The sequence below is a fragment of the Stigmatopora nigra genome, chromosome 21 (assembly GCF_051989575.1).
Source record: "Stigmatopora nigra isolate UIUO_SnigA chromosome 21, RoL_Snig_1.1, whole genome shotgun sequence".
Classification (NCBI taxonomy): Eukaryota; Metazoa; Chordata; class Actinopteri; order Syngnathiformes; family Syngnathidae; genus Stigmatopora; species Stigmatopora nigra.
This window is the reverse complement of record NC_135528.1, coordinates 3,610,454-3,628,201: the sequence shown is the minus strand read 5'-3', so window position 1 is coordinate 3,628,201 and position 17,748 is coordinate 3,610,454. Positions and strand designations below refer to the sequence as shown.

The following is a 17,748-nucleotide window of genomic DNA, read 5'->3' as shown; positions in this document are numbered from 1 at the left end:
TGAAAGAAAACTTTCTTGGCTTTTTAAATTCTTATGAGAATATTCCTGTTACTATTAAAGTTTTGGGAGAGAAAAAAATCGCGTCCGGTCGTTGACCTTTCAACTTAAAAGCTTCTTTTTGCCCAGAACCATTTCTTAAGCAGAACCCGTTTGAGTCACAGCACTTTTGTTTTGAATTAACAATTGGCCCCGAAAGGCAGGAATTCCTAGGAGTATTGTTGTTAATGTTGAGCAAATGTCAGTTATTGCAACTTTTATGCTGAAAGATGATCACGACGACTTGTCGTCGGCTCCAAAATGACGGAAGACAGGATCACGCCGGCACAGGATGAGTGTCAATACAGCAGCTGTTACTGGTAACGACTAATGACTATACGCGCCATTATCAGCCTAATTATATTTTATCAACACCTGACGCCATTGTTCGGTTTCTGTGGCTTTTTCATGTTCCTTCAATAGCGTTTTTAATGGCTAAGTTGGTCGTCACCATTGAATGACGGTCTGCCATTCTTACGGTTCCAAACGTGGTTAAATTAGTACATTTACTTCCTTTTTTTACACCTCTAACATCTGTCAGGAAAATTCCTTTCCAAAATAAAAGTTAATTGTGAATGCAAATTGACGATCATATCCATTGATGCCGAATTCGATCATTGACGATTTATTGGCTTTTGTTGCAGTGAAGAAAACGTTTGGAACCTCTGCGATTTTGTCCGCCGAGAGGGAAGCCCTCCTCTCCCACAAGTCTTTGCGGTTTTCATCTCCAATGACAACCGGACGGTGAGCTTGCTCATAAAGGACCATTTGTCACCGACTACTGATTGACCTTTTGCCCTCAGGTTCCTCTGTGGGAACAGAAGTCCGCCTGCGGAGACAGACCCGTCATTTGGGTGGGTGTCCACGGGGGTGTCTGTGACCAACACGCATGCGTCCATCTTGGCTCAACCTGTCTCCGTGTCCGCAGGATTACCACGTGATCTTCCTTCACGCACGGCCAGGTTGCGATGCCGTCGTTTACGACCTAGACTCGACCTTGCCCTTCCCATGCACCCTCAAAGCTTACGGCGCACACGGCCTGCGTGCTGACGACGCCCTCAGAAGCGAGTACCGCAGGTAGTCGGAAGCTCCGCCCATCCGTCGGGGTTGGTTTATTTAGCCAGAGCTGCATTTGCCACGCAGAAAGTTCCGAGCGGTTCCCGCCGACCTCTTCCTGGCGAAGTTCGCTTCGGATCGTTCGCACATGAAGAACGGCGACGGGTCGTGGAAGACGCCTCCCCCGCCGTACCCCCCCATCGCCGTGGCAGGTGAAAAGTTGGCGCGTCTCACGGCTTTTGATTATAGCGTCACCACATTTGTGACCTTCTATTGCAGATTGTAGCATGAACCTGGAAGACTTCATCTGCATGGATCCCAACAGGGGCTGGGGCCAGGTTTTCACTCTAGAGAATTTCCTGCGGCGGTATCTCACGCCGGCGCCCTCGCTTCCGTAATTCTGCATCTTTTGGACGCCATCGCAATAAAAAGTTCTTTTTTGGATTGACAAGTTAAACTTGTTTTTATTTTTTTTACAAAACCTTCAATAATATTTAATCACAGGGGGTTCAGAAAATGAATTAATGTTTTTATTAGAACAAAACAACCAGATTTTGTGTAAATAAAACTGTTCAAAACAGCAACGTACGATAAACCACAAAAACAATACTATAACATCAGATTCAAGATTTGTAATTATTAGTCAATTACAAGTGTATCTCAAAATCCTTCCAAAATGGAGCAGTTGTCAAAGCACACAGATAAAGTAAATGAAAAACTAAATATACCAAACATAAATTATAAGGAAATCGTAAAGAAAAAATAGACCGACAGTTTCCCAACAACACAACAAAATGTTTTGATTCCTCCAAAAACGCGTAATCCTGCCATCTCTTCCACGTTACGTCACGTTGGAGGCGTGGCTTGTCTGTACTCAAACAAACAATCAGCTGCAGCTGCTGCTGCTGTTGCTGCTTGCCCGGGCGTCCAAAATTATACAAACAACGGCTAACGACTTCCAGAAAACGCCGAAAAATGTCTCCAACAGTCCCTCGTCAATTCTTTAAATCTACAAACTCGCGTCCGCGTTGACGACAAACACGGCGGCGGACGAGCGGGTTGGTTTAGCCGCATTAGTACACGCTGCTAACCGGCCTATTGAGCTGAGTTCGCTCGCTCGGCCGGCTCGGAGGAACGACGTCTGTTGCGGCATAAAAAGGCTGACAGACCCGCGGTAGGTTCGGCGACCGGTTGTAGTCGGAAAGGGACTCTCTCCGCCCGCAATGAAGCGTTGGCCCCGCTCGGGCTAACGGGCCGAGCGCAGCCTCTTTGTCTCCCAGTTAGCTTAGCTTAGCCTCCTCCATCGCCACCTGCCAACCAAGCTTGTTTAATGACCTTGACCATCGTCGTCATGGACTTCTGCATCTTCTTGCTTCTCTTTACGGCAGGTGAGTCAAGCAAAAAATGAAAAAATGGCCGACAGGCAAAATAGTTCAACCTTGGCTCCCATTGACGCGCCGGTTTACCGCAAGCTAGCTTTCCATTGCCATTACCAAGGCAACGGTGGACGCTAAATAATTTCCAAATGTTCCGTTTGTCCAGGCGCCGTTAGTTTGTCTCAGGGAAACGACAATATTCTGGTGTCTGGGATTTCTAACGGTGAGTTGCCGGCCTTGCGAGACTGGAGGGCATCTGCTTTACTGCCTGATGCGTTTCAGCCTGCGGCGACTCGTCAGAGCTCCTGCGCGGAACCAGCGGGGTCATCGCCAGTCCCGGTTGGCCTTACCAGTACCCGGCCCGTCTCAACTGCAGCTGGAACATCAGGGGCCGACCCGGAGACACGGTCACCGTCAGGTACCCTCGTTGACGCCGTCTCGACTCGCGGCCGGTCGAGTGACGCCGGACGTTCTTGGGTCCCCAGTTTCCAGGACTTTGACCTGCAGGGCTCGCGTCGCTGCACGTCCGACTGGATGTCCATCAGCGGCTACAAGAATTTGGAGGGTCTGCGTGTGTGCGGCTCATCCCTGCCACCTCCTTACATTTCGTCGCAGGATCGGGTCTGGATCCGCTTCCGCTCAGACGACGCGGTGGCGGGGAAAGGCTTCAGGCTGTCCTACGTCACAGGTGAGTCCTCCCGGAGACGTCCATCCTACGTATCCTCCTTGACAGAGTTCCTGCAGATCCTTAAAAAGCGCTGAAATAAAAGCCATGTAGCAAGCATATTTAACACACTAAATGACTCCAAAGTCAATAGTGTGTCTTATAAACTTATAAACACCTTATATGAATCAATATTGGTTACCATTGTATGAAATTCCCATGAGCACAGCTCCATCTAGTTGATGTATAATGCAACTAATAACCACTACCAGTATTACTACTACAACATATAGTAGACGTGTGATGCAACTCCTAACTACTACTACTACTAATAATAATATTACTACTACTACTACTACTACTACTACTACTAATAATAATATTATTACTACTACTACTACTAATAATAATAATATTACTACTACTACTACTACTAATAATAATATTACTACTACTACTACTAATAATAATAATATTACTACTACTACTACTACTAATATTACTACTACTACTAATATTACTACTACTACTAATATTACTACTACTACTAATATTACTACTACTATTACTACTACTATTACTACTACTATTACTACTACTATTACTACTACTATTACTACTACTATTACTACTACTATTACTACTACTATTACTACTACTATTACTACTACTATTACTACTACTATTACTACTACTATTACTACTACTATTACTACTACTATTACTACTACTATTACTACTACTATTACTACTACTATTACTACTACTATTACTACTACTATTACTACTACTATTACTACTACTATTACTACTACTATTACTACTACTATTACTACTACTATTACTACTACTGATCCATCTAATGGATGTATAAAACCCCTCATAATACTGTTACTATTACTACTACTATAGCTTAATCTACCACAAGACAATCCCTCTTACCACAGCTTCATCTAATGCACGTGTCAAAATGTTTTAATGTCCCTTTTTCCATTAGGCAAGCCGGATGTGGCCGGCTGCGACGTGGACCAATTCCACTGCTCCAACGGCAAGTGCATCCCCGACTGGTGGCGTTGTAACTCCATGGACGAGTGCGGCGACAATTCGGACGAGGACCTGTGCGCGGACTCGCCCTTTTCCTTCCAGCCATGCGGCCTGGACCAGTTTCCCTGCTTGTCCCGCTACACGCGAATCTACACCTGCCTGCCGCACAGTTTGCGCTGCGACGGCAGCATCGACTGCCAGGTGGGTCCCGCTCCTTCGTGGCCGCGGGGGATGGCGTCCAACCACCATCTTCTTTCAGGATCTGGGCGACGAGATCGACTGCGACGTTCCAACATGCGGGGAGAGGCTACGGAACTTTTACGGCTCCTTCAGCTCGCCCAACTATCCGGACTTCTACCCGCCCGGAAGCAACTGCACCTGGCTGATTGACACCGGAGACCACCGGAAGGTACGCGGGGGGAGGGGTGGTGAGACGGGCAAAGGGAAGGGGCTTCTCTTCACTCAGGATGGCCTGGCTTTTATCCCATCAGGTCATCCTGCGTTTCACCGATTTCAAATTGGACGGAACGGGCTACGGCGACTACGTGAAGGTCTACGACGGCCTGGAGGAGAACCCCCGCCGCCTGCTCAGGGTTCTGACGGCCTTCGACTCCAGAGCGCCGGCGGCCGTGGCTTCCACTTCGGGTCGGCTGCGAGTCCATTTCTACGCCGACAAGATCAACGCGGCCAGGGGATTCAACGTCACCTATCAGGTTGGGATCCGCCGCCAGAGTTGGCCGACGACAGCGCCCGTTCCGACCAACCCGTCCGTCCGGTTGACCAGGTGGACGGCTTCTGCCTGCCCTGGGAGGTTCCCTGCGGGGGCGACTGGGGGTGTTACGCCGAGCGTCAACGCTGCGACGGCTACTGGCACTGCCCCAACGGCCGAGACGAGGCCAACTGCTCGGCGTGCCGGGAGGACGAGTTCCCGTGTTCTCGAAACGGGGCCTGTTATCCCCGATCGGACCGCTGCAACTACCAGAACCGCTGCCCCAACGGCTCCGACGAGAAGAACTGCTTCTTCTGCCAGCCCGGGAACTTCCACTGCAAGGTACGTCTCTTCTAGCCTCAACTCGCTTTCTACGGTGAGGTAAAAATAATGCCGCTTGTGTGCAGAACAACCGCTGCGTGTTCGAATCGTGGGTGTGCGACGCCCAGGATGACTGCGGCGATGGCAGCGACGAGGAGAGCTGTCCCGTGGCCGTCCCCACCAGGGTGATCACGGCGGCCGTCATCGGTAGCCTGGTCTGCGGCCTCCTGCTGGTCATCGCGCTGGGCTGCACCTGTAAACTCTACTCGCTGCGCATGTTCGAACGCAGGTGAGTGGGAAGTCGTTTGAGCCACGGGAAAGGATGGCGGGTGTCATGACCGTGGTGATGGGCGCAGGTCCTTCGAGACGCAGCTATCCAGGGTGGAGGCGGAACTGCTGAGGAGGGAGGCCCCGCCCTCCTACGGTCAGCTGATCGCGCAGGGCTTGATTCCTCCCGTGGAGGATTTCCCAGTCTGCTCCGGGAGTCAGGTATCGCACCCGCACGTCTTTTATCGACGACCGGCTCGAGCGACCCGTCCTGAAAATTCTTTTTGTGTGGGCTTTCAGGCATCGGTCCTGGAGAACCTGCGCTTGGCCGTGCGTTCTCAGCTGGGATTTGCCTCGCTGCGCCTCCCTTCCACTGGTCGCCGTGGCAACCTGTGGCGCAGCATCTTCAACTTCTCCCGTTCTCGCCGGTCGGGCTCCTTGGCCCTGGTCTCGGCCGATCTGGAGGATGGCGCCGCGAATGGCGGTTCCACCACCGACCTGCTGTCCCCAGACTCGGATGACACGGACACGGAGAGCGAGAGGGGGCGGGAGTGCGGCGCGGCGGCGGCTGGCCCCGTCGCCCCCCTGCCCCGGAAGACGCCCCCCGCCTCTTCGGTGGAGACGGCGGTGCCGGCTCCCTCCGACCCGTCCCCCGGTCCGAGACCGGTCCGACCCGCCCCCGCCCACGCCGTGGAAACGGACGATCCGGACGCGAGGGGTCCCGGCGAGCCCACCCGTGTCCGGGCCCCGCCCCCCTCCACCCTGCGCCGTTTGAGCCAAAACCTGCATCGCCTGGCCAGGAGCCTGGCGTCCGGCGGCGCCAACCGGCAGAACCGGACTTGGCTCAATCACAGTCCGCTACGCCGGCTGGCCACGGGAAGCGACGGAGTCGAGTCGGCCGAGCGGCAGGGCGGCGGGGACGAAGACGAAGACGCCGAGCTGTTGATCCCGGACTTGGACTCGTCCTCCTGGTCGGGCACCGTCCCCTCGTCGGCCACGCGACACCAGCGCGCCGAGGGCGCCCGAGCCGGACCCGACGGACTTTGCAGACACTGCGGAAAAGTCCACACCGCTCGCATCCCCGACGCCTGCCTGGAGGTCAGTAATAAGACGGAGAGCAGCGACGACGAGCTGCTGCAGCTGTGTTGACCGGCCCGAGTGGGCGGGTCTCCCATGTGGCCCTCAATATCCTCCTCCTCCTCACTGACATTTGAGTAACTCTCCCAGTCTCCAGGAAACCTTGGATCCTGACACTCAAAGTAAATTCAATTACCGATGTGAAAAGCTGCTATCCTCTCCCGAAACGTTGAACCGGCAGGACCCCGTGTCCCCGTCCCCACCCACGTCAGTAAAAGGTCTGTGGAAATGACCCGTCAGTATTTTTTCGCGGTCCCGGTTTTGGTACGTCCGCTATTTATTCTTAGCATTGTTGTTATTGTGGTGTCGTGTGGCCTGCACGTTTCTTTGTTTATTCCTCAGACTTTGCAAAAGGAATTATTAAACTTTGAAATGCCACCATTGTTTATTTGCATTTATTGTTAAAGCAACAAGAGACAAACTTTGTCAGTAAGTTCTGGAAAAGAACCAGCACACTTGAAGCATTTGCCATCTTTAAACGTCCAACTTGTGTCTCGACCCTGCCCATTATTGGACATCTCCTAACTCAGCTCTGGGGTGCATTGCCTTCTGTCTCCTTATTGGTCAGCGGAGCCAAAGCAGGGTCCACCAGTGTGGTGGCGGGGAAAAGTTTAAACCAGCCGATGACCATGACAGACAGGTCCAAGTCGTCCAGTAAAACCTGAGCGGCGCCCATGAAGGATTTATGGTCCATCTTGCCATAGTCGCCCCACACGATGATCTGATAACACACACTTTAGCTTGACACGAAACCTCGCAGCACGTTTTCACAAATTACCTGCAAAACTTTGCCTTCGGGATTCTCTTCAAACTGCAGCTGTTGTTGGTAAAGCGGATCCAATGTTTTTCTGGCCAGACGAGTTCTTCGCTTCAACAGACATTTGCCGTTATCCATCAGATAGACCTTCACGTATGGGGCTGTGGTAAAGAAGCAGTGTTACCAGTTGAAGTTGACATTTGAAAAGGTTGCTTATGGACTTTAATTGGGTGAATAACTGCCCTCGTGTGGCAATCGTGAATATGATAGATACATATGATAATGACCACGGACACATTAAGACTAAGCATTGTAAACGAGCAAAGCAAATTTCCAGTCAAAAATATGATATAATATATAATACTATTTAAAAAAAAACCTTAATCACAGGCTGATGGTAATTATATTTTGTCCATGAGTATTTATTCAATAATTCTAAATTGTCTGCCAGCTTCTCTTCATTGCTCTTCCAGATGTTTTCATCTCTAAGCATTTGACCAATCACATTTCAGCTATTGTTCGTTGCCAGACCTTCACAATCTGCTTTGCATGCCTACATACGTCATCACTTTCACAAACTCTGATTGGCTAGAGATAGCGTGGTCTCGCCAGAGCTAGCAAACTTTATCTGTAGCTAGCTGCACAATTACATATATTTTGGTTTTAATTTAATAACGGTTTTGTAAACCCGCAATGGCCGAAGGAGGAGAAAAGAAGGAATTTGGTAGCAGATTTACTGCCGAAGCCATTTTCAAGACGGACTTCTCAAGAAAAGCTGGACATCATTAAGAAAGGTCAGACTACTTAAAAGCTCTCGTGTTATTTTGCTAAACTGTATCTTGTTTATGTATTCATAAAACCCATTCGGAGTTCTAATAGAGCTGAATATTTTTCCGGGTTTGATACTATTGTTATTTCTTGGGTCAATATCATGCTAAATAGAAATTATTACTAGGCTAGTGTTAGCTGTGAGTGGCCAACCGCTATGCTAGTAGATAGCTACAGTTCATATACATTGTTTACTGTTGATTGCTAAATGTGGCTAGCGATTGTAAGGGTCTTGCCTTTGACATAATGCATAATTTAAATATTTGTTATTTCATTATATGTCATTGAGAATGGGTTAAAAGCAGTATAAAGCTCAAACTACGTATTTCATTTGTTTACACAATGTGAAATGGGAATTTTTGATAATGTTTGCTTGTCTGGTACCTATTTATAGACATACATATATTTGTGATTTAAACTTTGAATGGCCTGTATTGGTATTACTGTACATGATGGAAATAAGGGTGCATTTTTTTTTATTTGAGCACAATTCTAAAGGGCCAATCGAACAGAATATTTAAATGTAAAATAATATAAATATAAATAATAATAATATAAAAAATGACAAATGCATGATGCAAATAAATGGGAAATTTCTAGAACTTCCCATGAAGTTGACCATAGTCGCTCAGAAGATCAATGGCCTAAACTTACCTGGCGTGTTCTTGTTGCCTTGTTTACCCACAAGCCCCCTGGCCCGGACCACCTCCACGTCAAGGCGCTCCTTTCTGTAGACCATTCCGATCTGAATGTCTCCTTGAGCGACAAAGAGACGCAGCGGCATTGAACGCACCGAATTTGACAAATTTTCCGAGGAGCGTACCCATGGCGGGCGTGGCTAAGGTCTGCCTCCCAGCCACCTGGGCGGGGCCTAAGCCGCTGAGGAAGCCAGTGAAGTGTTTGTCCGTAGCCAGCTTGACTCCTGGAAAAATCAAGCTGAAAGACAAATCATGACACATGAGTAGCAGTTTTAGATAGCGTTGTGGTGGCCATTTTCTTTAAGATGCCTGGCGAAGAGCTTCAGAGTTAACATATGCTAATTGGTCAGAGAAGGTGCTTTGCCTGAATTTACTCTTTTTGAAGGGAACTACACAGTCACCTCTAGAGCCAGTTGGACAAATTGACTCGGACGATACGTACGCGCCAGGTTTGGGGTCCTCCGCGTCAGGATCGCGACTCGGCTGGCGGGTGAACCGGGACTTGAACTCAACCGCCAATCCCGTTTCCACACTCCTTTGAACGGGAAGTCTCACCACCTTCTTCTTCTTCTCCTCCTCTGAACCAGAGACAAAAGAATGTTCTATTTCAAAGACAATTTCCTTGAGAATTGAAGTTTTAAAGGGGCGCCACTCACCTTCCGGATTAAGTTGCGAGGCGCTTTGGCTCTTTTTTCCAAGTCCCACCATTCCCATCACCCTAGCGCCTAAACTGGAGCGTCGCTTCTTGTCATCGTCGTCGTCGTCGTTTCGGCTCAGGGAGCAAATGTCGCCGCCGGCGGGCTTGGCGGCGGGCGCGGCGGGCACCCTGAAGGCGGCGGATGGCGTGTCATTATGGGAGGGAGACTCGAGTGACTCGTTTAGGGTCGTGCGCCATTTTGAGGCGTCACTTACTTTGAGGACTCGGGCGCCGCCTCGTCTTCTGTCTCTACTTCTTCCATCGATTGGCTCTTCGGAAGACTATTTTGCTCTCCGGCGTCCGCTTCCCGCGAAGGATTTTGCAAGTCTTCCACGGTCTCCGACTGACTGCGGTAACCAATGAGAAAAGGGGCATTGAGAAGGTCTCTCTCCAAAGGCGGTGGCGGGTCATCAACGGGCTAACCTGATGCTTTGAAGGTCGTCAATGAGGACCGAGTCGGCCGACGCCTCGCTCAAATTGCTGAGGGACGACATGGCCGACAGGCTGACCGGCTTTTCCGAGTCCTTCGTTAGGCCCGCAGAAACATCTGGGCGAAGAATTTTTGTTGCTTTTGTGCACATCCCTACTTATTTACACTTATTTATTGATGATGTGTGTATTATTCATTGCTATTATTTATCATTTGTTTGTTTGTTGTTATTTTTGCACTTTTTTTGCAGGGAGGTTTTAAATCTCATTGAATTCAATTCAATATTGACGTACCGTCAGCCATTTTTGTTCGCTGGTCTTCCCATGTGACCTCTGACCCAGAAACAAACAAGAACAGAAAAGGCCAAAAATGAAGGAGTGAGCCGAAGGGGGTCACGCCAAGCCGCGTCGACCAGAAACCGACCTTTCCTGCTGCCTCCGGGCGTGGCCGAGCGCCTCTCTGGCTCTGACGCATAATGATGACATCAGAATGGGTTAAACGCACTGATCAACTAGTGTCATCCATTGCTAATGTTCACGTACCTGGCGTCGGAGTGGGCGTGGCCGCAGGTGGAGGCGGCTCTTCGTGACAGGTAGAGGGTTCTGTGGGAGGAGCTTGATGGCAAGTGACGGGATCTGCTTGCGGACCGACGGAGGTGGTCGGGGTCGGAGCTGGCTCACAAGGTGCTGGGGGAGGAGCTGGAGGGGAGACGGCGGGCAAAGAGGGCGGGGCTTGACTGCTGGCGGGCAAAGAGGGCGGGGCTTGACTGCAGGCTGCCTCCGTAGGACACGGTGGATGTTGAGGAGACGGCAGTCCCGAGGGAGGTGGAGGTTCTACTCTAATGAGCGGAGGGCATTGTTGGTTGAGGGTGGGAGGAGCTTGTCTGGGCAAGGGGGAAGGGGGGAGATGAGTAGGCGGAGCTCCGGCCCCAATTGTTGCTCCTTTCGTGGTTGTGGCCCACACTGTTATGGAGCAGATTAAGAGAAAAAGAGAGTTTTCTTATGGTCGCTAAAGCTAGCATACGAGCTAACCTTGACGTCAGGCTAAGTGGCTAAATCTCTCACTTGTGTCCCCGGAACATTTGGGTGGGACGGTAGGCAAGCGGCGTCCTCGGCGAGTGCAGTCGGGGCTGGCGATCGGACTCCCGTGTAGCGAGCCGTCGTGTCGGCCCACCCTGTCAGAGAAGCGCGACAAGACATACGGATGTTTACGATGACAACGTTCACCTGGCTGTCTTTCGTACGACGACACTTGTGATGGATGGGGTGAATTTTCAGATGCGTTTGCAGTCTTTTTCTACCTTTTTTGGCAGGGAAGGGGGCATCTAATGGTAGGAGGTCCGGCGACGGGACTATCCCACATGTTTTCCTTTACCTCAGAAGCTCCTCGTCGTAAGGTTCCAACTCCGGGGGGAAATCCGGAAAGAAGTTCTGGCTAAAAATCAGGAGAAAATGTCGGGATCTGGAAAACCACACTCCACCAAAAAAATCTTACCCAAAGTCCTCAAGGCTCCCGTTGGCTTTGTGGTGCGGCCAGGATGTCGGACACAATCTTCCGGAGTAACTACACACGGAGATAAACCACGACTTGTTAGTCCATCAGCACGAAGAACTATATACCATGTGTGGAATTTGCAGTACCAGTCATGGGAATCAAGAGATGTAGCTCCAGATCTTCTCCTCAATAACCTCCTGGAGACATGGATAATCCACATTAGCTAGCATAACTATTGTATCGATCTGAATGTAAGACAATGTTTTTTTGCATTGAAATCATTGCAAAAATAGAACAAAATGGTGGCATTTACTGGTCATTTGTTTTTGCTTACTTGTCCACGGTGCCATAGCGCCCAACATCCGAGTTAGCGCGGGTGATCTTGGACCCGCGTAGTAGCCGCACCGCATCGTCACGGTAGAGCGGGTAAAGGGTGTTGGCGCTGGGCGGTACAGTCACCGATTAACACCACGAGTCAGCCTTTGATAGAAAGGTGGCGCCATACCTGCGAGTCGGTGACCGGCGCTCAGGTGGCGTCCGATCGCACCTCGCCAGGACGAGCTCGCACGCCGAGCCAGGGCGAGATGAGGGTCCATGCGAGTTGTAGAGATGTCGGCCATTCTGCCGGCAGTCTGAGGTAAAAATCACCATCAGGCTACAGGGTGTGTAAACTGAAAGGGTGACGGATGGTATTTCAAACTCACCCGAAATCACCCCGATGCCGTCCTCACCGTCGTAATCGGAAAAGTCTCCGTCGCTGAACCTATGAAAACCTTTGGACAAAACACAAGTGGTTCCATTCCGTCCTCAAGGTGTCCTCAAATACTAAAAGACATACTCACAGTGCATCCTCCTGGCAGCAGGTCCCTGCTGCGGCCCCCTCCTCTGTGGGTATGGGGAGGAGTCAGCTCGCTGTAAGGACGCTAAATTATTCCTGTGAAGTTTGAACCAATGAGGTTGGTCATCGAGAAGAGCTGACTTCTCCAAGGCGATCAGAACCTGGATTAAGGTAAAAACCACAAAGTCCTCGTACTGTGGAACTGGATTTTACGACCTGGAGGATCCCAAAGAGAATCCAAAGAGCCCACCTCCCCGAGAAACTGACTCCCTTCCTCGGCAACTCCGGGCTGATCCCAGACCGTCAACTCCACCGTGTGCTCTCTCAAATCCCTTTCGTGGACGGGGCAGTACATGAAGGTCTGGTTCCAGCGAGGTTCTGCTAACTTCTTCACCGTCTTAGTCCTTCTTTTACTCTTACCACTGAAGAAGAACGTAGCTTCTAGTTCTTCCCGGAGGGGGCGGCGGCCTCTATTCACGTCTTACCTTCGGTCAGGAAGTAAGAAAATTTCAACGTAAAGGTTCCTGGGGCGACCGTCTAAGCGAACGGGAAGTTCTTTAGCTCCGAGGACGGTGACGATCAGCTGACGGCCGAGTTTATCGTACCACAGCTTCACCTGCGAAAAAGGAAAAACCCAAAAACGGATTCATCTCAACATAGTTCTAAATCTTAAAGACTAAGTCTAGGGAACCGTTGTCTTGCTCACCTGAAGTCTGGGAAGCAGAAGGTGCTACAAGACAATGGCAAATATTTCAGCCAATAGCTATGGAGCACCACCACGTCGGGTTTTAGTTAGACTTACCGAGACCTGTTCTCGAATAGCGTTGGGGTTCATAGAAGACTCCAAGGAACCGGAACCTGTTTGGAAGAAAATACTTTAGAGGACTTCTATGGAAAGCAATGAAGTTGAGAAAACTTCAACTCACTGGAATCCAGCTGGCGATGGGAGGACTCCGCAGATCTGGAAACAAATCACAATGTTGAGCGCTGGGGGACGGACGCCATGTTGGATTTCAGAGGAAGTGAGCTCACCCAATTGGACGTGACACCAGTAACTCCACTCGCGGTTCAAATTTGGACTCGGAGATGATGTTGTAGACATCGTCGAAGGTGGCTCCTTGGAGAACGTGACCGTTCCACTCCACCACCTGATCACCTAAGGCAGGGGTGTCAAAGTGGTGGCTCGGGGGCCAAATCTGGTCCATCGTATCATTTTGTGCGGCCCGATAAAATAAATCATGCTGAAGGTTATAGATGTGATATATAGAGAATATTTCCTGTTTTTCCGCTTTTTTAAAATCATTTTTAAATTAAAAAAGGTTAAAACATAATACAGATTTATATACATATATGCCCTCTTTTCTGATTTAATCAAATGTAAATAGATGTCAAAGAGGAAATTTGTACTTATTCTAATTACCAAAAGTGATTTACCAAAATCTAGCATGCTACGCTAGTCTGAGATTGCTACTTCGCCTTACCTGCTCTCAGGTGACCCACAATATCTGCCAAACTTCCTTGTTTTACTTTGGTGATGAATGCGCACAGGTCACCAGAATCTGTCATCTTACCACCAACCACCTGCAAGATTCCAAAAAAGTCACCCTCATTGAAAACGACGTACGGAAGGACGGCGTGATGAAAACCAGCCTTGAGTCCGAGTAGTGCGCCGGCGTCCGTGTCAACGGATCCGTCTTTGGCGCTTTTGTTGAGCAGAATTCGGCCCACCAGGCGTTCGCCGTCGGCGGACGGTTGCCATGACACCTGCTACCGAAAGTGAAAAGCTGAGCCTCAAGTGACCCAGACAACGAAAAGCCATCTTTACCGTGGGCGCCGAGGCAGGTTCGCCGCGATCGCACCAATGCCCACGCTCCATGTTGTCGTGGTCTTCTGGCGAGACTACGGTCAAAAAATTGTCCCTGACGGATGGCAGCCATCTTTCATCCGGACCTCCCGTTCCGATGCCATATCCCAGAAATCAGGAGAAGAGTTGCAAGTGAGCAGCCATCTTGTTTCTATTTAGGCGATCTCCCAGCACGCTGCCAGCTAATCCATCTTCTGCGCAGCTAATCCAATTGAAAGCGAGATACCAGGAAGAAAAACAATCCCAATGTTCATTTTCTTTGCGTTACCGGAGACCAATCCAGTCCTGGGGTGGAGGTTGTTTTTTGTCCTATCGGAGTGGGGGGCTTCACGGCCAAATTGGACCGGACCCCTCCCCTTTAACGGAAAGATCCTGGATCAGAGCTCGTAATAATCCCGACGGTCCAATCGCAGACGATTGGGACAAATTGTCACTGTGACGCTTGACTTCTTGAACTTGATTCACTTTGGGCTAGTGGGACCCTCCTTCTGAACCTCTATCAGAAAATGCCAAACAACATGCACTTTTTACAGTGTTGAAAAGTGAAACCTTACTATTGTGCTGTCCACACGCTTCATTTCGTCGTCCAAAACAGGCAAAACGGATCAAAGACAGCGTAGTTGCGGCCCAATGCCCAAACCGCCTCCCATCTACCCGCGGCTCCGCCCCATCAACATTAATTCCTGCTGGTTTTCTCGCTGACCGTAGTGTCGTCTGCTTGGGGGCGCCACAAAACGTGCCAGACGTCTTCGCTATCCCACTGTGCGTTGCGTCATAGCTGCTAGCATAGGGACCTTGTGTCTAGTTAGCATTAGCTACATTTAGCAGTGCTAAGCTTTTGCAAGCGGACCAATTTGCAAAGCTGTTAATCTCATTAAAGCAACTGAGTGTGTGGAGGTGTTTGCATTTTTTTTTGCTCATGCTATTAATGGCATGTAATTACCGTGTTACTTTAGTCAGGTTTCATTTTATTTTAACATCCGCCAGAGTGGAAATCGTGTTAAAAACGAGAAGCGAAAGAAGGGACATTTGACGTGGCGACCAGTCACGTGGTCTGAAGCGGATTATTCTCAGCATTGGGGTTCGCCAAATGAAGACGTGTGTGTTGGTACTGTTAGCTCTGGCGTTGGCGTGTCTGCGGGACGCCCAGTGCATCCCGCCCACGCTCGCTAGTTCACTGGAGGAAAGAAATGGTGGTCACGGCAGGTTACCCGCCGACCTCGGGCCACAACAACGTGACCTCTTGGCCCCAGGCCGCCTTCCCGGACTTTGTCGGCGCTTGAGAAAACGTCGCCTCAGTTACCTGGTAAATGCTTATTTGCACTTTCTCACCATTAATACCTTAGCGTATTAACGCTTTGTCTCCATAGTGTAACAAGGGGAACTACTGCTGGCCGGGGTGGAGTCAGAGGCGGAGTCACAGTGGCCAGGTGTGCCGATGCCCGAGGGGTGCCACATGTTTGCGGGTATTCATTCACAGTCTCTGAACGCTTTTGGGACGTCTTCTGTCACCCTGTTAGCATGTTAGCATCTTTGACAATAAAAGAAGTGGGTCACATGAAAAGATTTGAGGGTGGGGAGGGCGTCTCAGGACCCTTCAGCATAAAATGTCTAATTACATTCTGTATACGTATAAATTAAAAACGGATTTCCTGACAGACATAACATTGTCTTCTTCTCAGCATGTTTTTTTTAATTAATGTCCAGCTAAATATGTACTCAAGAGTGTGTCACTTATGGCTGACTATCTACAAGACACTGTTGATTATGATTACGCTGTTCTTTGTGTACTTGATTATTATTGTCGAGGTATTATGACAGTGTATCGATTTTGAACTAAAAATAATGCGGTTGAAGAGGTTTGAAACGCGCTCTTGTTTTGAAGGGACGGATGTAACCCGGCGGCCATTACGGAAACTCGCGCATCTCGCTTTGCTTGTTATTGTCGTGTTGGTCGTGACCAGACTTTTCTCATTTCCGAGTCGTCACGTTTGTTTATCCTCCTGTTTTGGAATTGGAAACGTAAGAATTTGTTTAAAAATTGGTAAAGTCAACTTTACACTTGACACTCAAAGAACGAGTAGGCCTGCGTTTGAGGTGAGTGAGCTAATTAAGCTTACGGGGGCATGTGTGTAGCATTAAGCTCTTTGTCGTTGACGACATCGTCTGTTCTTTAACAAGAAAAAAAATAGATTCCGTTGAATAATCCTTATCTTAGTGAACTTTTAATAAATAAAAAAATTGCCGTTGTTTTGAATCGTTTGACACGAGAAATGATTGTACCCGCTTACGTCAGCGCATTCGCCATTTTGGATGTGGCAGACCACCTGAGTGCAAGTCAATGGCCTAAATCCCAACTAGGATTTCTACATACCACAACACGTTCGAGACGGGCTCTAAATGTCAAAGTTAACCATGAATTTTGCTCTGTTTCAAGCTTGGCGGCTGTCGGCTGCCCCACGTGATGGAAAGACGGTGCGGCCCCCCCTTGACGACCGCAGACCAGCTTTAATCGCCATGGAGACCTCTCGCTGGCGGGCCCCGCTGGCATGCTGCCGTCCACGTGCGCTGGTCCTTCATGCGCTCTTCTGGGCTCTCGTGGCACTCAGGTGGGTCCCGAGCGCCCCGCCATACAGATTTGCCTTTGATGTAGTCTTGCGTTGATTTTCTTCCAGAGTGTTCGGCGCTGCATTGCTAGCCGAAGACAAACTTGCAGGTAAAGAGGGACACAAATAACATCAATGGGCTTTATAAGATAAGAAATCTCGGGTGAGGGATGCTCTAGTTCTGTGGTTTTGCATTCTGCAGCGGTCAAAGCCGCCGTCTCCCCCTGCTGGCTGCTGGAGGACTTTGTGGTGACTGGCGAGTGCTCACAGTGCGATGATTTCCAAACGGTACGTCCGGACGTTTATATTTTTTAGCGCGTCAGTCTCGACAATGACATTTTTATCTTCAGAAGACACAGTCAGCGTGCAGCCAGACGGGCTATGTGGAAAAAGTTAACTGCACCAAGTCCAGCCGAGACGACTATAAAAGGTGGGTGGTCTCGGACCAGTTCACGTCCGGCATGTTTTTTTTCTCCTTTTTTTAAACAACCTCGTTGTCCTTTTAGTTGTCGCTCGGCCGTCACGGAAGAACACCGCTTCTGGAAATTTGAAGCGGCCGCTTTGTCCGCGACGGCCCTGTTAGCCATCTTGGTGGTCCTGCGGCAGCGTCGACTCGACCGACTTGCTTCCGAGAAAGTCCGCCGACAGATCGAGTCCATATAGTGCCAAATTAATTGGAATTTATGGATGCAAAAAAGACTTGAGGGTGAGGCTAAAGCTCCCGACAACGACACGGAAGCTAAAGTGAACTTCTGAGAAAAGATTTTAGACTCAAAGGAGTTGAAACCAAAAAAAAAAAGAGATAGTTATGTTATTCAGGATGGTGAAAGAAAATTTCCCAAAAAAATCTTCTTTGTGTAACAAAACCACTCCAATGGAAGAAATTAAAAGCCCATTGGGGAATAAGTTAGTCGCTGTGTTTTGTT

General features: G+C 49.4%; 4 protein-coding genes across 7 annotated transcripts; 3 read left to right on the top strand and 1 right to left on the bottom strand.

Annotated features, from left to right (window-relative positions):
- Positions 1 to 119: 119 nt before the first annotated feature.
- On the top strand, positions 120 to 1,549 carry ntaq1 (N-terminal glutamine amidase 1). Its single transcript, XM_077743991.1, has 6 exons — positions 120 to 356; positions 681 to 780; positions 840 to 890; positions 965 to 1,113; positions 1,180 to 1,304; positions 1,372 to 1,549. The coding sequence occupies exons 1-6, from the start codon at positions 298 to 300 to the stop codon at positions 1,488 to 1,490; spliced, it is 603 nt and encodes a 200-aa protein (XP_077600117.1). The 5' UTR covers positions 120 to 297; the 3' UTR covers positions 1,491 to 1,549.
- Positions 1,550 to 1,940: 391 nt separating this feature from the next.
- On the top strand, positions 1,941 to 6,988 carry lrp12 (low density lipoprotein receptor-related protein 12). Its single transcript, XM_077744086.1, has 11 exons — positions 1,941 to 2,480; positions 2,635 to 2,691; positions 2,751 to 2,886; positions 2,954 to 3,156; positions 4,130 to 4,377; positions 4,436 to 4,585; positions 4,668 to 4,889; positions 4,961 to 5,227; positions 5,293 to 5,495; positions 5,563 to 5,695; positions 5,774 to 6,988. Exons 1-11 carry the CDS (start codon positions 2,423 to 2,425, stop codon positions 6,620 to 6,622), a joined length of 2,526 nt encoding a protein of 841 aa, XP_077600212.1. The 5' UTR covers positions 1,941 to 2,422; the 3' UTR covers positions 6,623 to 6,988.
- A 3-nt stretch (positions 6,989 to 6,991) lies between these two features.
- On the bottom strand, positions 6,992 to 14,681 carry LOC144215195 (regulating synaptic membrane exocytosis protein 2-like). Its single transcript, XM_077744028.1, is given in 27 exon segments — positions 6,992 to 7,331; positions 7,389 to 7,528; positions 8,850 to 8,951; positions 9,019 to 9,131; positions 9,336 to 9,471; positions 9,550 to 9,719; positions 9,806 to 9,937; positions 10,014 to 10,137; positions 10,314 to 10,352; positions 10,444 to 10,485; positions 10,563 to 10,982; positions 11,085 to 11,194; positions 11,395 to 11,454; positions 11,515 to 11,583; positions 11,661 to 11,711; positions 11,849 to 11,956; positions 12,020 to 12,146; positions 12,219 to 12,513; positions 12,603 to 12,774; positions 12,838 to 12,968; positions 13,059 to 13,082; positions 13,155 to 13,210; positions 13,279 to 13,313; positions 13,385 to 13,508; positions 13,834 to 13,933; positions 14,003 to 14,119; positions 14,178 to 14,681. Coding segments are annotated over 27 exon segments (3,243 nt in total). The 5' UTR covers positions 14,229 to 14,681; the 3' UTR covers positions 6,992 to 7,136.
- jtb (jumping translocation breakpoint) lies at positions 7,941 to 17,733 on the top strand. Of its 4 annotated transcripts, none has more exons than XM_077744091.1 (7): positions 7,941 to 8,161; positions 15,587 to 15,682; positions 16,654 to 16,825; positions 16,892 to 16,932; positions 17,025 to 17,110; positions 17,173 to 17,252; positions 17,329 to 17,733. In XM_077744091.1, exons 2-7 carry the CDS (start codon positions 15,655 to 15,657, stop codon positions 17,483 to 17,485), a joined length of 564 nt encoding a protein of 187 aa, XP_077600217.1. In that variant the 5' UTR covers positions 7,941 to 8,161; positions 15,587 to 15,654; the 3' UTR covers positions 17,486 to 17,733. The 4 variants fall into 4 exon arrangements, with proteins under 4 accessions (XP_077600217.1, XP_077600219.1, XP_077600216.1 ...); XM_077744090.1 differs by lacking the exon at positions 7,941 to 8,161 and adding an exon at positions 14,980 to 15,522; XM_077744093.1 differs by lacking the exon at positions 15,587 to 15,682 and having other exon boundaries at positions 7,942 to 8,161.
- Positions 17,734 to 17,748: the final 15 nt, after the last annotated feature.